This window comes from Folsomia candida, unplaced genomic scaffold (genome assembly GCF_002217175.1).
Source record: "Folsomia candida strain VU population unplaced genomic scaffold, ASM221717v1 Fcan01_Sc001, whole genome shotgun sequence".
Lineage (NCBI taxonomy): Eukaryota > Metazoa > Arthropoda > Collembola > Entomobryomorpha > Isotomidae > Folsomia > Folsomia candida.
This window is the reverse complement of record NW_019091193.1, coordinates 8,159,336-8,178,338: the sequence shown is the minus strand read 5'-3', so window position 1 is coordinate 8,178,338 and position 19,003 is coordinate 8,159,336. Positions and strand designations below refer to the sequence as shown.

Genomic DNA, 19,003 nt, shown 5'->3' with positions numbered 1-19,003 from the left:
AATATGAATGGAACTGAAAGGAATGGTACGAAAGCATTGAATTATTGTATTAAATTGTTGTTATATCAGTACAATAGCATATTAGTATTTAATGACATACAATTTCATAATTAAAATGCATATAGCGAAGTATTGATAAATTATTAACACAGTAGAACAACTGGGTTTAACACTTATAAAATTATGGTCATTCATGATAAGTAAATGTACGTACAAAATAATATACAAAGATTTGTACAAGCCCTGTTAGAGACAAACATTTCTAGGAATTTGTTAAATTGACAATCTTCTTAAACAAAACAAATGTTCCCATTTAAACATAAAATGGCGACCACCCCGTCCCGCATTATGCAAGCATCCACCGGCATCGAAATCTTGTTCCATCCCACCGAGTTCACTATCTGATATTGAGATCCAGCCTCCGAAAAGATGCGGACGCAGTTTTTACGTGAGTCGCAAATGATCATGTTGCCTAATTCGTCGACAGTTAGTCCTTGAAGACGACTGAGTTGTGCTTTAGGTCCGATGAATTTCATGTTGCCAGAATCCACCTCAATTCGGATTATTTTAGAAGTATTGAAGTCCGTGACGTAAATGTGTCGACCTACAGACAGAAAAATTGAATATTACTTATTGCCAGATTTTTGAGAGGCGAAACTGCATAATATTTAACATAAATCAACTCACCGTCTTTGCTGAATGACACTCCTCGAGGGTAGTCGAAATGCTGTTTGTACTGGTACGGATTCTGTTCAAAGACGGAGAATTTGACGAGAAAATTCCCAAACCGGTCAAATATTTGAACTCTATGATTTCTTGAATCGGAAATAGCGATGAGGTTCCCGGCTGGAGTAACGTCGACGTCCCACGGATACTGGAATTCGCCCGGCCCGTGACCTGTGAGACGTAGAATTAATTAATTAATAAATAAATATTAATAACTAATTAACAACAATTTTAGTATGCACCAGATTTATACCTCGTCTCCCGAATGATGAAATGTACTGTCCTTCCAGAGAATAGATGCAGACGCGATGATTGTCCTTGTCGCAAATTATAAGTCGCTTATTGGCGTAATCAAGCACCAGTCCGGTTGGTCGGCTGAGTTGGTTGCATGGAAATTTCATCCTGAGATCTAGTCCCCCGAAGCGATGGATCGGCGTTGATGTGACCGTGTCGAACAAAATAATGTCGTTGGTCGAGCGATCTGAGATGTACAACTAAAAGGATAAAAAAATCAATTAGTCTTTCAATAACACGACTAAAAACATGGTGCCAAAAAGTAAAATGTTAAAATGCTCAAAAAATAAATGAGAACTCACCCGATTTGATAATTGGTCGACAGTGATGCCCCAATATTTTTCACCATTTTCTCCCAAAGAAATCGGAGCGACGGGTGGATTTTGAGATTCGAGACGATAATTTCGGGACACCTCCAACTCGACGGAAGGGCAAAGTTGACCTTCCCGACCGTTCAAATGGACATCAGCAGCCATGTCTGAAGACGAGCTCTCGAAAACTGAGGCAGAGTATTTTCCGGCGTAAAATGGGACGAAAGAGCAATTATAGCTGTCGGGGGTGGCATCAAATTTCCGAAGTGGGAAGCACGAGGTGTATCCAGAGGAGTGAGAAATTTTTGCGTATGCGTTGAGCACAGAGTTTTGTGGCATCTGCTAGAAATAAATTTGTAAAAAATGGAATATAATTTTTTTACAAGTGCCATCGATTGGAATCGAGAGGAGACTTGCTTATTTTCGAGTAAATTAACATAATCTGGATTCAAAAACAGCATACCTGAGTCTGTGGATTAACGGAAACATTTCGAGCTTTCAAGTGGAGACGCACCTCTTCTCTCGCAACGTTGGGACCTTCTGGACCCGTAAAAATGTAGCTTCTGTTAACTCGTGGGATTGGCATAAATTCGGCTGGCTGCTGAATTTCGTCCAGTTGTTGGAACCGAGAACGTCGACAATACAGCGGAATTGAGTTATCTGCCCGATACACCGACTGACTCAGAAGTGGTTCCAGATTTTCCTCCCACAGGTTTCCATTGCCGCTGGATGCGGTTGGGCAGGGGTCAAAGTTCAAGGTTGAGGAGGAAATTGGAGAAAACGAGGTTCCATGTTGTTGACGAGTGGTGGGGTCGAATTCTTCAAAACACGGCGGAGAGGCAGCTGCTGAATACGGTGGCAAATAATGTTGCTGCGAAAAGGACGCTGCTGACGAGGACGTTGTCGAAGTTGGGGAAGATTCTTCAGTGGAACAATTATCGGACGAACTTCGGTCAGGCGAATTTGAATAAGCAGTCTAATGGGAATTTATAAAATCATAACCATAATTATTTTTAATTAGCTCTTACTGCGCCCGTCATAATACTTCACAAATTGGTTGTTGAAAATTCTCAAAGTTGTGCCTACTTACCTTTTCGGCCTGCTCCTTGCGCAGAATTTCCACAATACAGGCTACTTCTCGTTTAAATTTCTCGTCCTTCGTCTCTGGAGTTGACCACTCGTTTCCAAACACATTTCTGGACATCGCCATGATGGATTTTACTCGGGTCTGGAAATTTGCTTAAAAAAACTTGGCAAAAGAAATGGGAATTGTGGTGCTGGAGTAGAAACGTCGTTCCCGGTGCGAGAACAAATTGGTTGTGAAGGGACCAGGTCGGCGTGGTCTCTTTTTATACCAGTGAGGAAAGGACGCGTCCCTTGGTCAGCGTAGCTTGGCTTTTCCATAAAATCTATTTTGGGGACAATGTGAGCTCTGAACTAGAGAGAGCGTGGCCAGGTGCAAATATTTTGCGAGCCGGAGATGATAAGCTCCACTTTGCTCAACTTCGTTAAACTTGAGCTATATATACTAACTACTTATATTTATGTACGTGTACATATGCAAATATCTAAAAACAGTCAAATTATTATTTTCCCCAGGACATCCTAGTCCCCTTTCTGCAACGCTGGAATAAAAGATTCCTTAGAAATACATGTATCACGCAATAGGTATCTTGGGTTTTGATGACAGATCAATTAAATAAATTAAAGGTTTGCTTTTTCTCCAACTTGACCTCATCGCTTTCGACGGATTTGCTTCTCTGCCGAATTTTAGAATCAAGAAAGTCAATTATGAATAATCAAAATTTGAAGCTAATCGACAAAGCCGTGTTGGCCCTATCCTGGCACAAACGGACGGACACGGCGGTGCTTAAGCCCTTTGCGTCGGCCTAAAAATTGGTGGAAATCCTTTATCCTTATTTCTTAGTTAGGCATCTACAAAATCCGAGGAGAAAGTGAAAGAAAGCATCGTGAGGCAAACTGAGACTCGGTTGTCCACTGCCCATTTTTTATTCCCCATCCACTCAAGCTTACACAATCATAACAACAGCAAACCATCTAGGAAATATCATCGATCGTATCGAATAAAATACAAATTTGGAGGAAATTCACAAAATTGTTTCGCTCGCTCTCAAAAGTAAGTGAATTTTGCTTGATTCATAGAATAAATTACCCCCTCCCCCAAATAAACTAAGCATTTTCAGAATTATTATGGAGCTGGAATTTATCCATCGTTTAAGCAATTTGGAACTATTGGTCAATCGTCTAGCAAAGTGGACAAACTTTACAAATTATACTGACGAAGAAGACGAAGAAATGATGGCTTCGGATAATGACCATGGCAAGTACCAATTAATTATTAAGTATTGTCTCCTAGCCAACTAAGTGTATTTCATAGTTATGAATGTTAGTGATTTTCCCGTTAAAATTAAGTATTCACAGATGAAGGGGAGGGGTTTAACAGATGCGATTTTATTTTGCATTTCAATTAGACCCAAAAATAATTTCTGAAGAAACGGAACACGATCAGCAGCATCATCTTCCCATAATCTTGTACAATAATGTTGAAGATGCAGACATTGGAGATCACAGTATTGTCCATGAAATATGTGTTAAAACTGAACCCGGTTCTGGTCAAGATGAGGACAACAATCAAGAAGATGAATCTCCTCCAAGCTCCAACACTTTTATTGGATGCCAAGTTGAATTTGGATATGAGTCTGTTGTTGTTGAAGGTAATAAAAAATAATATTATGTAAGAATTAATATTAGCAGTTATTTCCGCATTATAAGTTTCAAACAAAATTTGTGGTTCCTTGTAACAGTGGATGCTGGACAAGTTGATCTGGAACAACCTTCAACCACAACTACTGAACCACCGGAAAATTTGGATGACAAAAATTTGCTAGAACTGTCCGAATATTGGACGAATAACCAACAAAATCAGCCCAACAGTGGATCTTCCAGTCCTATCAGAAAATCTACTAATTCAAATGCCAAAAAAGGTACAAAAAGAAGTTTCACCTCAAACAGAAAAATCACATCACCACCAACAAAAAAGAAGAAGCGTAAGATTTTGGTTTTGAGTTCATAGCAAGCAATTTTATTGACTTATTTGAATATGTACTAAGTCAGGTTTTGTTGTTTCATGTTTAGATGGGTCTAAGGGTGTCCCTTCATCATCATTTCCATCTTCGTCTCGCAAATCTAAACCAAATCAAACTCACGAAACAGGAAAGGATGCAATTCATCAGTGCTGTTACTGCGGAGAGCTCGTCATAGGAGGCGCATTTATCTTTCATTCTCACATTCGTCAAAAACACCGTCAGTTCGTCGATTGTATTACATGCGTGGGCTGTAATAGCAAATTGTCATCGTTATTTGCTTTGCGACGTCACCAGGGCAAATGTGAACTTATGGTAGACATATTAAAGGAGTGGGGTGAAGTCGGAGGTTAAAAAGAAATAACTAAATGTATCAGATCAATCAGGATAAAACCGAACTATTCTTTAATTTAAAATGACACCCTTTTGGACTTCATATTTTAAGTGTCATATTTGTGATGTCAACTTCTCAACAATCTCAAAGCTTGTTTAGTCATTTGTATTGTATTACTTTCATTTATTGTATACTTATTAATTACATATGAATTACTAATTGATAGACATTGCAATATTTTTTTGTGTTTTTGCTGAGGAATTTTTGTTACGTGAATTTTTATATAAATGCTGACCAATTGCCCCATCAGAGAGATACGTCGCATCACTGCCTCCCTAGTCCCTGCACATGTTCCTCCCAAATTACCTTGATGACTGCAAACACAGCAATGCCACCAATTATTTTAATTTTGGAAGACCGTGGACGAGTTTAATGATGGCATGATCGGTCAAGTAATTGACCACCGGTGTGGAGGAAGGGGGACGGGGGTAAAAATATGTAAATAGCACCAATTGTCATAGAAACCTGAAATTTGGCGATGGGACGCAAGGGATCTGGGGAGAAAAATGTACAGGGACGTGAGTGATGGACGTATCTCTCCGCAATTCGATACTCGATATTTTAATGATAATATGATAATAGTACATACTAAATTCAATGTAACCTGGTGCAATGTTGTTTAGTCATTTAGCTAAATAATAATGATCCATTTTAACGCATCATTTTATGCAGAAATACATTTCTTATGGAGCTAAAATTAGTCAAGTCACTCTCATAACTGTAATTAAATTATAAAAATCTCGGAATAAATTAGATCTCGTATAGGGTTATAATTGCGCTCTTTTAATTCTCATGACCTATTTTGCTTGATTTTAATACATAATTCCCTAGTTACATGTTACGTCAACCGGTATTTCATTCATATTTTTGATCCTTCATGTCATCGGACCATAAGTAGTTGTTACGCATGTAACATGTTGTAGCATGTTACGCTTGTATTAGTAAAATATGATTTATTTTATACGGCAATATTTTCCTTATAGAAAAGTTTTTCATGAAAGCTAGAAAATTCGTTTTGAATGAGAATTGACCACCTTGTTGCAGTGATTCTGTTTTATGTATTACCATTCGACTTGTCAGGAAAACGGGTTACTAGACATGGACGATCGCCAATGCAAGTGCATTAAATGAGATTGAAGGGATATTTACGCAACCTACCGAAGACCCTACTTTCAAAACCCAAAATTACTATTAAAAATGATGCGACTATAATTCGGTTTATTGAATCAGTGGAACTCAAGAGTTTATTTCAATTAAATTTATTCCTTATTTTTTTGACACAAGAATTAACACATTAAAGTAAATCTTGAGATTTATTTCAAGTCTTAATTATGTTTTAAAAAAGTCATAATATTTTTATGGTACTAAAAGCACCTGTGTAAAAAATATGGTTCACAAACATTTGAGTCTAATAAAGACAACATTTACTAATATTAATATGACGTTACAAGTTTAAATACTAAATATCTAACAATACAAGAAAAATGTAGCAAAAGAGACACCTTTTTTAAATATACATTCATTCAACCATGAAATGTTCAAGTTGAATAATACGTTGAGTACTATGATCTTGACAAACTAATAGACTTTGTAAACTTTTTATACCACACGTAAAAAAATCAGTCTCTGATTCTTCTATGGAAATACCGATAACAACTTTACAGCATCATTCCACGATACACTAAGTTTCGAATTTGATTTGAAAATTCGATTCGCCTCCACTTTCTCTTCAACTAAAGATGTTGAACTCTGTTGAATTTAAGCGAGTTATTTTTAGAGGTTGGCAGTGAAATATTTTTGAAATATTCTGTTTGATAGCTTACCGAATCGGATGAACAATCACTCATCCCTTCCATTATTACATTCGCGGGGATTGGTTTATCCCGAAGAATATTTGAAGTGTCATTCCGAACCTATAACAGAGAAAATAAGGTAATAGACTAGTTCTTATAGAACACAAAATCATAACGCCATTGATATGCATAATACTATTTATGTTAAAAACTCAAAATTAACTTACCCTTGCTTGCAATTCTGCACTAATTTGTTCTTTTTTCTGAGTAAAGAATCGCTCCCATGTTTTTCCATCGCCAATTGACCTTTTGCTTATCAGATTGTCGGCAAAGAGACACATGTTCTCAATTTTTCGGATTGGGTTGAAATCAGGGTTGAATCTACTTGTCATCAAATGCCTCGGAAATGGGCCACAAACAATAACGTTTGGCAAATTCGGTAGAATGTAGATATTTCCTGTAATTATGTAACAAAGAAAATTAACGTTGTTGAAGTTTTATAGCACGCCTAGATTAATATAATTATGGATAATTTTTGGAATGCTATACCTTGTCTGTGCTTAGCGTCCTCCCCAATCCACATTATTTTCAGCGCAACTGTCTTTTTTCTGATGTTAGATGAATTCATGTGCATTCTGAGCGCTTTCGAAGGGATGAGACAGTTTATTTCCGGGATGCAGGTAAACTCGGAGTAGCATGAGTCGCTCTGAATTTGATGAAATACCCAAGATTCTCCATGCGATGGAAATGGAAGATACAACCAAGGAATTTCGACTTGATCTCCGTTTGTTTCTTTGTATATGATGGCACGAGGATGTTTGAATTCTAGACTGAACGTTAGAAAACACAAGCTTTGCGAACCCATCAAGAAAACCATGGCGTCACGTTGGATAGTTTGAACAACTGTGATAAGTAAGTAAAAAAAATATGTACAATCATGAATGAGCAAATATGGTATATGGTATCCAATGGCAAACCAATTCAGTTTTTTCTATGAATACCTTTGGGAATTAATAGTGGTGTTTGTTCCTCAGATTTTTTAGATTCTTCGGGTTCAGTCTCAATACTATAAAACAAAATGATATTTAAGCTGGGTTTACATATATGTTATTATTCGAACGAATGAAACAATAGCAATGACTTACGTTTTTAGTGACTCGTCTACCACTATTTTTGGTTTAGGACGGAGTTTATTATTATTTTTAGTAGGAATGGACTTATCATCAGTCGTTTCAGTCTCTTTGGGCAAGCTTTTGACACGATAATTAGGGCGGCGACAGTAGATGAAACTTGGATCCCGACGGGCGCCCCCAATTGTTGACTCCTTCTGGTTCAGCTTACTAGCCGAAATCGACCTGCTTCGCAATTCTCTGAGATTTTGAACATTTTTTGGCACAACGAATTTTTGATTTTTTCTAAATCTTTGCGGGGCGGCAACAGCTACACGTCTTGGTCGTGGGTAAATTCCGAAGCCTCGTTCCAACTGGCGATAGTTGATCTAAACGATACATGTACACACACATATTCATTTATGTATATACAACAACGTAATATATTCAAACAGATGCGACTAATAACACCCATTAACTAAGACCATACCAACATTTAAAATGTATGAATCCATTATAATATTTAACTCACCGGACGAGATCTCTGCTCCTTATCTTTATCCTTGTCCATCTCTTCTCCTGCATAACGCCAATTAAGAAGGCTCGCTCGCGGTCGTAACCTTGATATGATTCCATCCCTCATCACTCGATCTTTGTGGCAGGTACATTTGAAAAAGCAACTTGGAATCCCACAATGTTTCCGAACCGCGGTCGCACTCTTGACGCTGGCACAAATACAACCAAGTCGGCAAGTAGACGCCTCGCAGAAAGAGTCCAACGGACGAGTGGGTAGTTCTGGCATGGAACAAGTTCTGTAATCTTCATCAAGGTCCAAGGTGACATCCTCTTCCTTGATGTAGTTTGAATGGTCAACCTCCACGATGAAATTGTCATCAATCCTGACCTTGTTATTCTCCAATAGTTCCACCTTGCATCTCTCCGCCTCATCCCATTTCTTGTATTTGGCGAATACCGAGCAAAGTTTAGTTTTCGGAGTAGGACGACTTTCCTTATTATTTTGAACTATACCACTTTGTTTAACAACAATTTCTTTAGCACAACTTTCACTAATAACGCCATCACCACTTTCTTGCGTGACAGTGGTCGACGACTCCATTTGGTTAGTTGATAATGATGATGACTTCATCTTGGCCTTCTTATGTTTAATGTCCTTATCAAACTGTTCTTGTTCTTGGTCATACACTTTGGCGATATTCTTCAAAAATTCGTCATCATCCACCGTAAACTCGTGTGGAATGCTGAGACTACATCGGATGGCTTCCTCACTCGAAATGCGGTTGTCCCATGACTGTTGCACTGCCGCCTCGTCCCCTTCCAATATGGTCATCATCATGTCTTCTTCTTCCACCTCATCCTCCTCACCCTTCTTACCAAACTTTGTATCAATCATCGCCCCTCTCAACCCAACCTAACAAGTAACAATAATATGAATAAAACTTGGTCAAGTCAAGTCACAATTCAGGTAAAAAGTCACCACAAACTTTGAGTTTTTCTAACCTTTTTCACAGTGGGGAATATCCCTCGACACAATTAAGTCTTAATCCGACCTATAAATAAGACAATAGTGCAACAAGTACTTGGTGCGATAGTCTTGTCTATTCTTGTACTTCGTTGTTGTATGTACCAGACAAATTAAGACAGCAGCAGCAGCAGCAGCGCAGTCAAATGCAAAAAGAATGAACAGATGAGAAGAACGGACGACTGCATGGAACAACGAGATATGAGTGATCCGCCACCACCGTTGGCTTCTTTTTGTTCAGAGGCCTCGCTTCGTCATTGCAATGCATTCCATGGAAAAGTGCGATTTGAGCCTTTTTATTTTCCAGTATTCAAATTCTTGGGATTTGGGCTATTTAAAATATATATTTATCTAACTCAAATGGCTATTAATAATCTGGAGAGTTGGGCCAATGTCAAATCAAGGGTCAATAATTAATTGATCGACATTTAACATATATTACACACAAAAAATATTTTAGGGTTTTATCAAGGTTTACAGTAATAATTTTTCCAATTCGTAATAATTATTAAATAGTTATCGTATTGTTTTTGATTAATGGATTTTTTATTATCAAATTGTTTCGTCCACAAATAAGAACATAATTATTGCGAGGACTGGTTACATATTCAATGACAAAAGTTGTGGATATTTTTTTCCATGCATAATTTATAACTGTACCATATTCATATTCTAATGTTAATTTCAAAAGAGTTCTCGTGAGAAGTAAATACTTTATATCTTACACTAGGACGCATGTAAAATAGGATTCCAATGTCAGAACTGTGTTATTGAGGAAAACGTGTAGAAAATCAAACAGCCATTTTATCGAAATTACAGATCAAACTGATCAAACCACTTTATTTAACTGCACTGTTTCTAGACTAGATTAATTCGCAACTTTATTAACATTTATGCATGGTATTTTGCACTACATACATATTTAAAATTGAAGAGAATTGCAAGAACTTATTTGGCAAGTTTTCAGACAGTTAATATTTTTCGAATCCATATACATATTCCTAATTAAAATGATAATGCATAAAATGTTCAACTTTCATATTTTATGGCGTTGTATCACCATATGCATTATGATAAGACTAAACTAAAACTAAATATGCGAGTCAATGCTAACACACAGATTTAAATATATTTGTTTTCTGCTTTTGATATTTTCACTATTCATCCTAATTTTCTGTGCGCTTTACATATTTAATTTAAAAATTGAATATATTTATTCCGTTTTCAAACAAAATAGTTTTTAACTATTACAAATAGTGCAATAAATATCGAAACAAATGAAAAATAATTTTTCGTCACGCTTCTTCCATCAGAAACACAAAATTTAGGATCCATCCAGTTCACGGTGTAATTTTCGGCACATTGGCAAATATGATTTTGCGGTAGATCTTCTGATTCCACACAATTCATACCATCAGCACAAATCTTTTCAAAGCCATCACAAAAATTCCCTCTTGTACTTTGACATTGTTTTTCTTTCCCTGAAACAATTCAATCGGTCATTTAGGTAAACGCATGGATTACGTGAAGCTATGCAATTTCTGGCTGCATTTACATAATGTACATACCGATAAATACTTGGTTTTCATGTTTACATATGCAAACCCCACCCGCTGTAGTCTCATTGCATACGAGGAATGCATCCGGACTGCATCGTATGTTCGAGAAATGTGTCCACATTTTTTCTTCGCAGTTCATATGATATCCAGGAAAGCATATGGTTTTGTTACGGCTCCTAAAATGTGTATACCATTTATCATTAATATTCTAGAGTTTCACATGGAAAAAAAACTTATTAGACATATAACTTGCGCTTACCCACTATAGAAATAGTGCTCGATATAACCCTCACGACAAAGGCAAAAACCGCTTCGGCACTCCAAATTTGCATGATGATGACATTCTGTCGCATCACATTGTTCTCCGTACTTTAAAAGACACTGTCCATCGGGCGTTTCTTCATATCCAGCATTACACTCGCACATATAGTTTTTACCACAATGTGCATTTTTTCTGCATTTCTGCCCAGTAGGGGAATTATCACACATTTCGCCTGGGAATGAAAAACACTTGTTCTGTTCGCGATCATAATACATTTTATCCGTGGCACAGAGACACTGCCGGATATCGGCTTTGCCATCATCCTTGTATCGCTTCCTGCAAGTGAGGTATCCATAAGGATCACACTCTGTTGGGGCAGATATGCACTCTGATTGATACGGCAGGTAACAAATGCCCTCCGGATTTGGTGAAAATTTATCATTGCATCCACACCGGTGTGTAAAATTACCGGGAGCATAAGCCAAGCACATTGCATTCTTGTCACATAATTGGTTTGGTTTGACAGCTGGTATCAAGTTGTCTTTGTTGTCAAGATTGCATGGCCTGTCATGAATTAGTCGACATGAAGACGTGTTTGCGTCAAAGAAAGTCTCATACTCTCGTTCGCATCGGCAGAGAGGGACGGAAGCATTGTTTCCTGAAATTATCATACATATTTTACATTAGATAAGAGGAAAATATTAAGCTAAAAATGTAAACTACACGATATATTTATTTAAATATTAATAATGTCCAAATTATATTGTTTGATAAATACCTGCTTCTTGATAGCATTCCAGGAATGCAGCAGGATCGCATAAATCGTTCTTCAAGTTACACCTGACTCCATGTCGCAGAAAACAAAAGCCATCCCGATTCGGAGAAAGTTTAAGGGTTTCGTTACAAGTGCATATTTTGTCGATGGGGTCACAATACGCGTTATGGACACAACCCGACTGAGACTCGTCCCCATTTTCACATGGACTGCCTGCCAGGCGATAACATTTCTTCTGAAATCTGTTGTACCAGCCAACCCCATGTTCCTCCCCTTGACACACGCAACTTCCCGACAGATGCCCGCACTCTAACCTGGATTTGGGGTCACACAAATCTCTGCTTTTATCACAACGATTGCCCCTTGGTAAGAAACAAAAGCGATCCTTGTTCTCTTCAAATTCCTCTGTACGAAATTGAATTAAACTTTTTTTTAGCAATGAATCCAATTTTGCAGTGTAAAATATAGTTTTTTATTTTATTTTGTGAAAAGAAGGTTTGCACTTACGAATACATTCACATTTTCCAGTATTCTTGGAGCACATGGCATTAACAATACATTTCTGAGATTCCGGTTGTGTCATGACGGAATTGCAACTTGCACTGGATAACAATTCGCAAGTTTTTGTTGCCCGATTAAATATCGCATCCTTTCCACACGTACAATTAGTCTCGAGATCGCAACTCAAAAATGAAGCTGGGTCACATAAATCATTTTGCAGCAGGCATTTCGACAGATGTGGGAGAAAGCAATGTCCATTTCTGTTAGCTTCAAAACCAGCATTACAAACGCAGAGAGAAACGCCGTCTTTGTGAAAGCAATGGGAATTTGGAGTGCACCTTTGAGCAAGGGGGTTATCTTCTGTGGGGATGCATGATTGCTTCGCCTGTATAAAATTTGTAAAGTTACTGCAAAACTCATGTACATATCTTTCAGGAAATACCCACCTTTAGGAAACAAGTTTTTGATTCCTTATCATACCAGTCTCTGAACCCTCCCTTGCACTGACATTGCATCGTATCAGAACATTCCAGATATTGAAATGGGTCACACAAATCACTGCCAACTGAATTTGCACAGGGATGCGAATGACCCAACACGCACCTGGTCGGATCTAAACGTGAAGGACGGGATTGACCAGGACAGACGCAGATGTGCTTTCCAGTGACACTATTAATTTGACTGCATCTTGTGGGTGGGAAGCATAACTGCGAATCTGTAGAATTGCATCCCTGTTCTGGCAACAAGACGCAAGTTTCCAATGTGGAGTCATAGATTGCATTATTTCTGCAAGAACACTTTCCTTCGTAGTTGCAGTGCAGAAATTTGTGCATATTGCAGAAATCATTATCTTTTGCGCAATTTTGTGCGTGATTGAGATAACAGAAGCCATCAGATCCTACGAATAACAATACATAATCACTGTAATAATAATAACCTGACAAACTAGCTCATTATTTATTTAAGTTTTGCTTATAATAATTTTAACCTCTTGTCATCGGGAAGCGACATTGGCATTTAAGTTTTGACCCGACCTGTTTGCATGACGCCGTGTGAATGCAACCCATGCCGCCTTCCTCTTGAGGAAGACACTCTTCATCCGCCAAATTGACACATTTGCGTGTTTTATTGTCATAAATTGCAGTGACACCTTCTCCTTTACAAATGCAGGCAGTTTTCTGACACTCGAAATGATAGTAAGGGTCACATTCTGCTCCTGGTTGGGAGCACTTGTCGCCATGTCGTAGAAAGCATCGTCTCGGGTCGTGCACACTGGGAATGGATGATTCTATGGCACAGGTGCATACATTTTTCCTGGACACTCTGTTCAATTCACATCTAGTTCCTCGTATACAATCTGGTCCGTCTCGTATCACGTTGCAGTCGGAACCAGGGAGAAGGACACACTTTTGTAAATCGGTATCAAACGTGGAATCATCCCGACATGAGCATTTTCCTTCTAAACTGCATTTTAGGAATATATTTGAATCGCACAGGTCATTTAGTATTGTGCATGATTGGCCTAGAGTCAGGTGACACAATCCGTCCACGCCTATTTAAATAAGTACATACAAATACATGGATTCACAATCATTAGATTTAGCACAACTTAATTTCGGATGCTCGTAGCTTATTTAATTTCATAACTCACCTCTAGACATGGGAAAACGACACTGGCATTTATAGTCTGACCCAGCCTGTTTACATGACGCTGTGTGAATGCAACTCATACCACCTTCCTCTGGAGGAAGACAGGCTTTATCCGCTAACTGGACACATCTGCGTGTTTTATTGTCATATCGCGACGTGTCGCCTTCTCCCAGACAAATACAGACGCTCCTGCTACACACGAGGTGATTGTAAGGGTCACATTCTGCTCCTGATTCTGAACACTTATCCCCATGTTGTAAAATGCATCGTCCCGGATCATGGGAACTGGGAATTGATGATTCAATGGAGCACGTGCATTCGTTTTTCCTTGATACTGGATTTAAATTACATTTTGTGCCATTTATGCAGGTGGGACCGCCGCTTCCTGAACATCCCGACCCAGGGAGGAGGACACATTTTTGTAAATTGGTGTCATACGTAGAATCATCCCGACATGAGCATTTCCCTTGGAAATTACATCCCAAGTATTTGTTTGGGTCGCACAAATCATTGATTTGTATACAACTTTGGTTATGTTTGAGGTAACAGAATCCATCAACGCCTAGAAGTTGTAATTTGTTCAATTTCTCAAAACTAAATTGATGAATATATAAATATTTTACGTGTATACATACATACCTCGGCTCATTGGATTTTTGCATTCGCATCTAAACTGTGATCCAATCCTGTTACAGGTAGCTGTATGAATGCAACTCATTCCTCCGTCCCTTTCTGTGACGCATTGTACGTCTGCCAGTTGGAGACATTTTTTTGTCTTTTTATCATAAATTGATGTGATATTCTCCCCTTGACAAATGCATCTCCTATCATTTCCACAACTAAGATGGGCGTAAGGGTCACATTCTACCGGAAGTACTGGATCATCGCACTTTACCCCATGGGCCAAGAAACATTTAGTTGGGTCGCTAACGCTAGGTTTCGACAGGGAATTGTCGCATTCACATCTCTCCTTTCTCTCAATTCCAATGTATTCACACCGTGTCCCTGAAACACATTTGGTTGTGTTAAGTACATTCGAACACTCCGAGCCCGGAAGGATTTGACAAACGTCCGAAGCAGAATTATATGCAGCTCCAGAACTGCAGACGCATTTTCCTTCAAAATTACACAAAAGGAATTTGGTTGGATCGCACATGTCATTCTGTCGAGTGCAGTCTTGTTCATGTTGCAAATAACAAAATCCATCGCTCCCTAAGGAATTATATATTTTTATATTACTACAATTACCATTTAACTAATAGAACATATCTTGAAGAATTCTAAAATTTTGCTTTGGACTAAGGATATGTACTCAGGAGTAATACTCACCGCGACTCATGGGATGTCGACACTGACATGTCGAGTTTGATCCGCTCATTTTGCATGAACTGGAGTGGATGCAAGACATTTCACCTGGAGTGCATTCTTCATCTGCTAGTACTAAGCATGTATTCGTTCTCTCATCATAAATTGATGTTACATTCTCTCCTTGGCAAATGCATGTCCCATTATCTCCACAATCTAGATGGGCATAAGGGTCACATGGCGTGGGTCCTCCGGAAGTACACGGTGCCCCATGAGGCAAGAAACATTTAGTTGGGTCATCCACGCTAGGTTTAGATTCCGGATCGTCACATTTGCATATTCCATTTATTATATTGCACGTTGTTCCAGGAATACATTCAATTGTGCCGGCTGTGTCATTACAATTTGAGCCTGGAAGGACTCGACAAACTTCCAACGAAGAAATATACGCAGCTCCAGAATTACAGGCACATTTTCCTTCAAAATTGCACAAAAGGAATCTGTTTGGGTCGCACAAATCATTCTGACGAGTGCAGTCTTGTTCATGTTGCAAATAACAGAATTTATCGATCCCTAGAAAATTAGAGTTTTTGTTACTGGTACATTTATCGTTGGTGCATAAAATTCAACCAAGCTGAAAGGGACGCTCCTGGCAAATTATTGGGATTAAATAGTCCCAATTAAGTATCCAGATTACTCAAAACTGAATGGATTAAATATTGGTACAATTTAACTCCTACATTCATATTTTGAACTACACTTTACTCTCGGGGTTAGTGATTCTGGTAATGAATGATGTACTATTTTACGTTTGTCACGTAAAGATTGCACGGTCGGTCGGATAACAAATATGTAACTATATAGCAAACGTGTGCTCACAGATGTTGACCAAACTAGTGTCAATCGAGTCGTATGAAATTTGCAAAAGCACTATCTGTCAACTCGCAGGATTGGCGGAGACATTTGCATCCAAAGAAAAGCAAATGCTCGCTAAGGTTGAGAAATTTTAAACTCAAAATTTACTGTGCGTTTTCTACTCCTTGGATTATCTCCGCCAAACTTACACATTGGCAGCTCGTGCCTTTTACAAATTTTATATTTATTAAATTTGTGAATGACTGACATTAGTTTGCTCAAAATATGTGAGCATATATTGGGAGACCTCCATTGTATGTAAGTACTCACCGCGACTCATGGGATGTCGACACTGACATGTCGAGTTTGATCCGCTCATCTTACACGAACTGGAGTGAATGCAAGGCATTCCACCTGGAGTGCAAACTTGATCTGCCAGAACCAGACATGTATGTGTTCTTGTATCATAAATTGATGTGTTATTCTCTCCTGGGCAAATGCATGTGCCGCCGACACAATCGAGATGGGCGTTAGGGTCACATAGTGGGGGTCCTCCGGAAGTACACGTTGCCCCATGAGGCAAGAAACATTTAGTTGGGTCATCCACGCTAGGTTTCGATTCTAGATCATCACATTCGCATATTCCACTTGTTGTATTGCACGTTGTTCCAGGAATACATTCAATTGTGCCGGCTGTGTCATTACAATTTGAGCCTGGAAGGACTCGACAAACTTCCAACGAAGAAATATACGCAGCTCCAGAATTACAGGCACATTTTCCCTCAAAATTGCACAACAGGAATCTGTTTGGGTCGCACAAATCATTCTGACGAGTGCAGTCTTGTTCATGTTGCAAATAACAGAATTTATCGATCCCTAGAAAATTAGAGTTTTTGTTACTGGTACATTTATCGTTGGTGCATAAAATTCAAAGAAACTAGAAGGATACTGAGACGCTCCTGGCAAATTATTGGGATTAAATAGTCCCAATTAAGTATCCAGATTACTGAATCCTGAATGGATTAAAGATTGGTACAATTTATCTTGTTAACTCCTACATGCATATTTTTTGAACTATACACTTTACTCACGAGGTTGGTGATCCTGGTAATGTAAATACTATTTTACGTTTGTCTCGTAAAGATTTCACGAGCAGTCAGTTAACAAATATGTAACTATATGGCAAACGTATGCTCACAGATTTTGAACAAATCGATCACATATTTAATGAATATGCAATTTACAAAAGGCACTATCTGCCAATGCGCTGGTTTGGCAGAGATACTTGCATCCAAAGAGGGGAAAATCATCCCTAATATATTTTCCAAATTTACTGTGCGTTTTCTACTCTTTGGATTCAAATGTCTCTGCCAAACCTGAGTATTGGCAGATAGTACCTCTTACAAATTTTATATCTGTGATTGATGGACACTACTTACAATGGAGGCACAAACCATGTTCAGCCCAGATAATTTTTTGACCTTATTAGTTTGAAAGAGCAAGTCTTTACAAACAACATTTGGTTCGGCACTGGGCAGATGCGCAAATTTCAGCACGTTATGGGCGCCGCAAGTTTGCAAAAACGCACGATTTTTCGGGCAATGCCCAGCGCGAGCTCAACTTCGTGCGTTTTTGCGAACTTGCGGCGCCCATAACGTGCTGAAATTTGTGCATCTGCCCAAGTGCCGAACCAAATGTTGTTTGTAAAGACTTGCTCTTTCAAACTAATAAGGTCAAAAAATTATCTGGGCTGAACATGGTTTGCGCCTCCATTGTTAGTTTGGTCAAAATTTGTGAGCACACGTTGGGAGACCTCCGTTGTAAGTACTCACCGGGACTCATGGGATATCGACATTGGCACGTGAAGCTTGATCCGCTCATCTTACACGAACTGGAGTGAATGCAAGGCATTCCACCTGGAGTGCACACTTGATCTGCCAGAACCAGACATGTATGTGTTCTTGTATCATAAATTGATGTGTTATTCTCTCCTGGACAAATGCATGTGTCGGAGACGCAAGCGAGATGGGCGTAAGGGTCACATAGTGGGGATCCTCCGGATGTACACGTTGCCCCATGAGGCAAGAAACATTTAGTTGGGTCATCCACGCTAGGTTTCGATTGTGAAATGGCACATTCGCATGTTCCACTTTGGCACGATGTTCCAGGAATACATTCAATTGTGCCGGCTGTGCCATTACAATTTGAGCCTGCAAAATCATTAATCAGAACAATGGCCCTTGATGAATCATTACTGCCTCTTTCACATCAGGATGACAACACGTTACCTGGAAGTAGGAAGCACTTGTCACTAACCCAGGTCGCACCATCCCCACAATCGCAGCGTTTCTCAAGTGAACATCTTAAAAATGGGACCGGGTCGCACATGTCGTGATCCGTGTTGCATCGATCCCCGTAAATTAAGTGGCACTTGTCCTCACTCGTCTGTTTTAGTCGTCCCTGACACACGCAAATAGGGAAACCTCCCTGATTGTAGCATGCAGCCGTTGGGATGCAGGGTGTTGCAGTAGGATTTATTTCGCACTGCTCACCAGCGTTCACGAAACATGTTTGAGCGTAAGGGTCCCAGTAGCTGCCAGCGGGACATGATTGAGCTGCACCAAGCCGAATATGTAAGAGTGAAACTAAGACGAATAGTAATATTGTCATCGTACAGACTGAATATGTAGATATGTGTCGGCTAAATTTTAGTTCTAAGGCAATTTGTTAAAATTTTGTGATGGAGAAAAAGTATGAGTTTTGCAGATGCTTCTCCACTCGTAGAAATACGACTGGCACTGTGCCGATAAATAAATGATAATATA

The 19,003-nt window shown here is 38.9% G+C and overlaps 4 protein-coding genes across 6 annotated transcripts; 1 reads left to right on the top strand and 3 right to left on the bottom strand.

Annotated features, from left to right (window-relative positions):
- Positions 1–138: 138 nt before the first annotated feature.
- On the bottom strand, positions 139–2,674 carry LOC110841698 (E3 ubiquitin-protein ligase TRIM71). Of its 2 annotated transcripts, none has more exons than XM_035853671.1 (6): positions 2,422–2,674; positions 1,795–2,307; positions 1,323–1,673; positions 980–1,220; positions 688–897; positions 139–604 (listed from the first exon to the last, which is right to left on the bottom strand). In XM_035853671.1, the coding sequence occupies exons 1-6, from the start codon at positions 2,539–2,541 to the stop codon at positions 291–293; spliced, it is 1,749 nt and encodes a 582-aa protein (XP_035709564.1). In that variant the 5' UTR covers positions 2,542–2,674; the 3' UTR covers positions 139–290. The 2 variants fall into 2 exon arrangements, with proteins under 2 accessions (XP_035709564.1, XP_021943083.1); XM_022087391.2 differs by having other exon boundaries at positions 140–604; positions 1,323–1,670.
- A 656-nt stretch (positions 2,675–3,330) lies between these two features.
- On the top strand, positions 3,331–5,616 carry LOC110863017. 2 transcript variants are annotated; one of them, XM_022112227.2, is made up of 5 exons: positions 3,331–3,468; positions 3,536–3,672; positions 3,824–4,066; positions 4,157–4,336; positions 4,488–5,616. In XM_022112227.2, exons 2-5 carry the CDS (start codon positions 3,543–3,545, stop codon positions 4,787–4,789), a joined length of 855 nt encoding a protein of 284 aa, XP_021967919.1. In that variant the 5' UTR covers positions 3,331–3,468; positions 3,536–3,542; the 3' UTR covers positions 4,790–5,616. The 2 variants fall into 2 exon arrangements, with proteins under 2 accessions (XP_021967919.1, XP_021967917.1); XM_022112225.2 differs by having other exon boundaries at positions 4,157–4,399.
- Positions 5,617–6,071: 455 nt separating this feature from the next.
- On the bottom strand, positions 6,072–9,386 carry LOC110841890. The gene is made up of 8 exons (XM_022087590.2): positions 9,250–9,386; positions 8,264–9,160; positions 7,768–8,120; positions 7,624–7,688; positions 7,172–7,525; positions 6,850–7,079; positions 6,653–6,742; positions 6,072–6,578 (listed from the first exon to the last, which is right to left on the bottom strand). Exons 2-8 carry the CDS (start codon positions 9,140–9,142, stop codon positions 6,465–6,467), a joined length of 2,085 nt encoding a protein of 694 aa, XP_021943282.1. The 5' UTR covers positions 9,143–9,160; positions 9,250–9,386; the 3' UTR covers positions 6,072–6,464.
- A 184-nt stretch (positions 9,387–9,570) lies between these two features.
- LOC110841689 (fibrillin-1) lies at positions 9,571–18,937 on the bottom strand. The gene is made up of 13 exons (XM_035853661.1): positions 18,467–18,937; positions 18,011–18,388; positions 16,509–17,054; positions 15,348–15,896; positions 14,658–15,230; positions 14,020–14,580; positions 13,357–13,920; positions 12,815–13,266; positions 12,375–12,753; positions 11,871–12,272; positions 11,090–11,750; positions 10,840–11,006; positions 9,571–10,752 (listed from the first exon to the last, which is right to left on the bottom strand). The coding sequence occupies exons 1-13, from the start codon at positions 18,846–18,848 to the stop codon at positions 10,496–10,498; spliced, it is 5,871 nt and encodes a 1,956-aa protein (XP_035709554.1). The 5' UTR covers positions 18,849–18,937; the 3' UTR covers positions 9,571–10,495.
- Between the last annotated feature and the right edge of the window lie 66 nt (positions 18,938–19,003).

Coding starts and splice junctions, on each gene's coding strand:
- LOC110841698 (XM_035853671.1), bottom strand. CDS start 2,541: ATGGCGATGTCCAGAAATGTGTTTGGAAACGAGTGGTCAACTCCAGAG. Junction 2,308..2,421: donor GCAAGGAGCAGGCCGAAAAG/GTAAGTAGGCAC, acceptor AATTCCCATTAG/ACTGCTTATTCAAATTCGCC. Junction 1,674..1,794: donor CCGTTAATCCACAGACTCAG/GTATGCTGTTTT, acceptor ATTTATTTCTAG/CAGATGCCACAAAACTCTGT.
- LOC110841890 (XM_022087590.2), bottom strand. CDS start 9,142: ATGATTGATACAAAGTTTGGTAAGAAGGGTGAGGAGGATGAGGTGGAA. Junction 8,121..8,263: donor AGGAGCAGAGATCTCGTCCG/GTGAGTTAAATA, acceptor TGTATCGTTTAG/ATCAACTATCGCCAGTTGGA. Junction 6,579..6,652: donor GTGATTGTTCATCCGATTCG/GTAAGCTATCAA, acceptor TAAATTCAACAG/AGTTCAACATCTTTAGTTGA.
- LOC110863017 (XM_022112225.2), top strand. CDS start 3,543: ATGGAGCTGGAATTTATCCATCGTTTAAGCAATTTGGAACTATTGGTC. Junction 4,067..4,156: donor TGAGTCTGTTGTTGTTGAAG/GTAATAAAAAAT, acceptor TCCTTGTAACAG/TGGATGCTGGACAAGTTGAT. Junction 4,400..4,487: donor ACCAACAAAAAAGAAGAAGC/GTAAGATTTTGG, acceptor TTTCATGTTTAG/ATGGGTCTAAGGGTGTCCCT.
- LOC110841689 (XM_035853661.1), bottom strand. CDS start 18,848: ATGACAATATTACTATTCGTCTTAGTTTCACTCTTACATATTCGGCTT. Junction 12,754..12,814: donor CAAAAACTTGTTTCCTAAAG/GTGGGTATTTCC, acceptor AATTTTATACAG/GCGAAGCAATCATGCATCCC. Junction 11,751..11,870: donor GGAATGCTATCAAGAAGCAG/GTATTTATCAAA, acceptor TGATAATTTCAG/GAAACAATGCTTCCGTCCCT.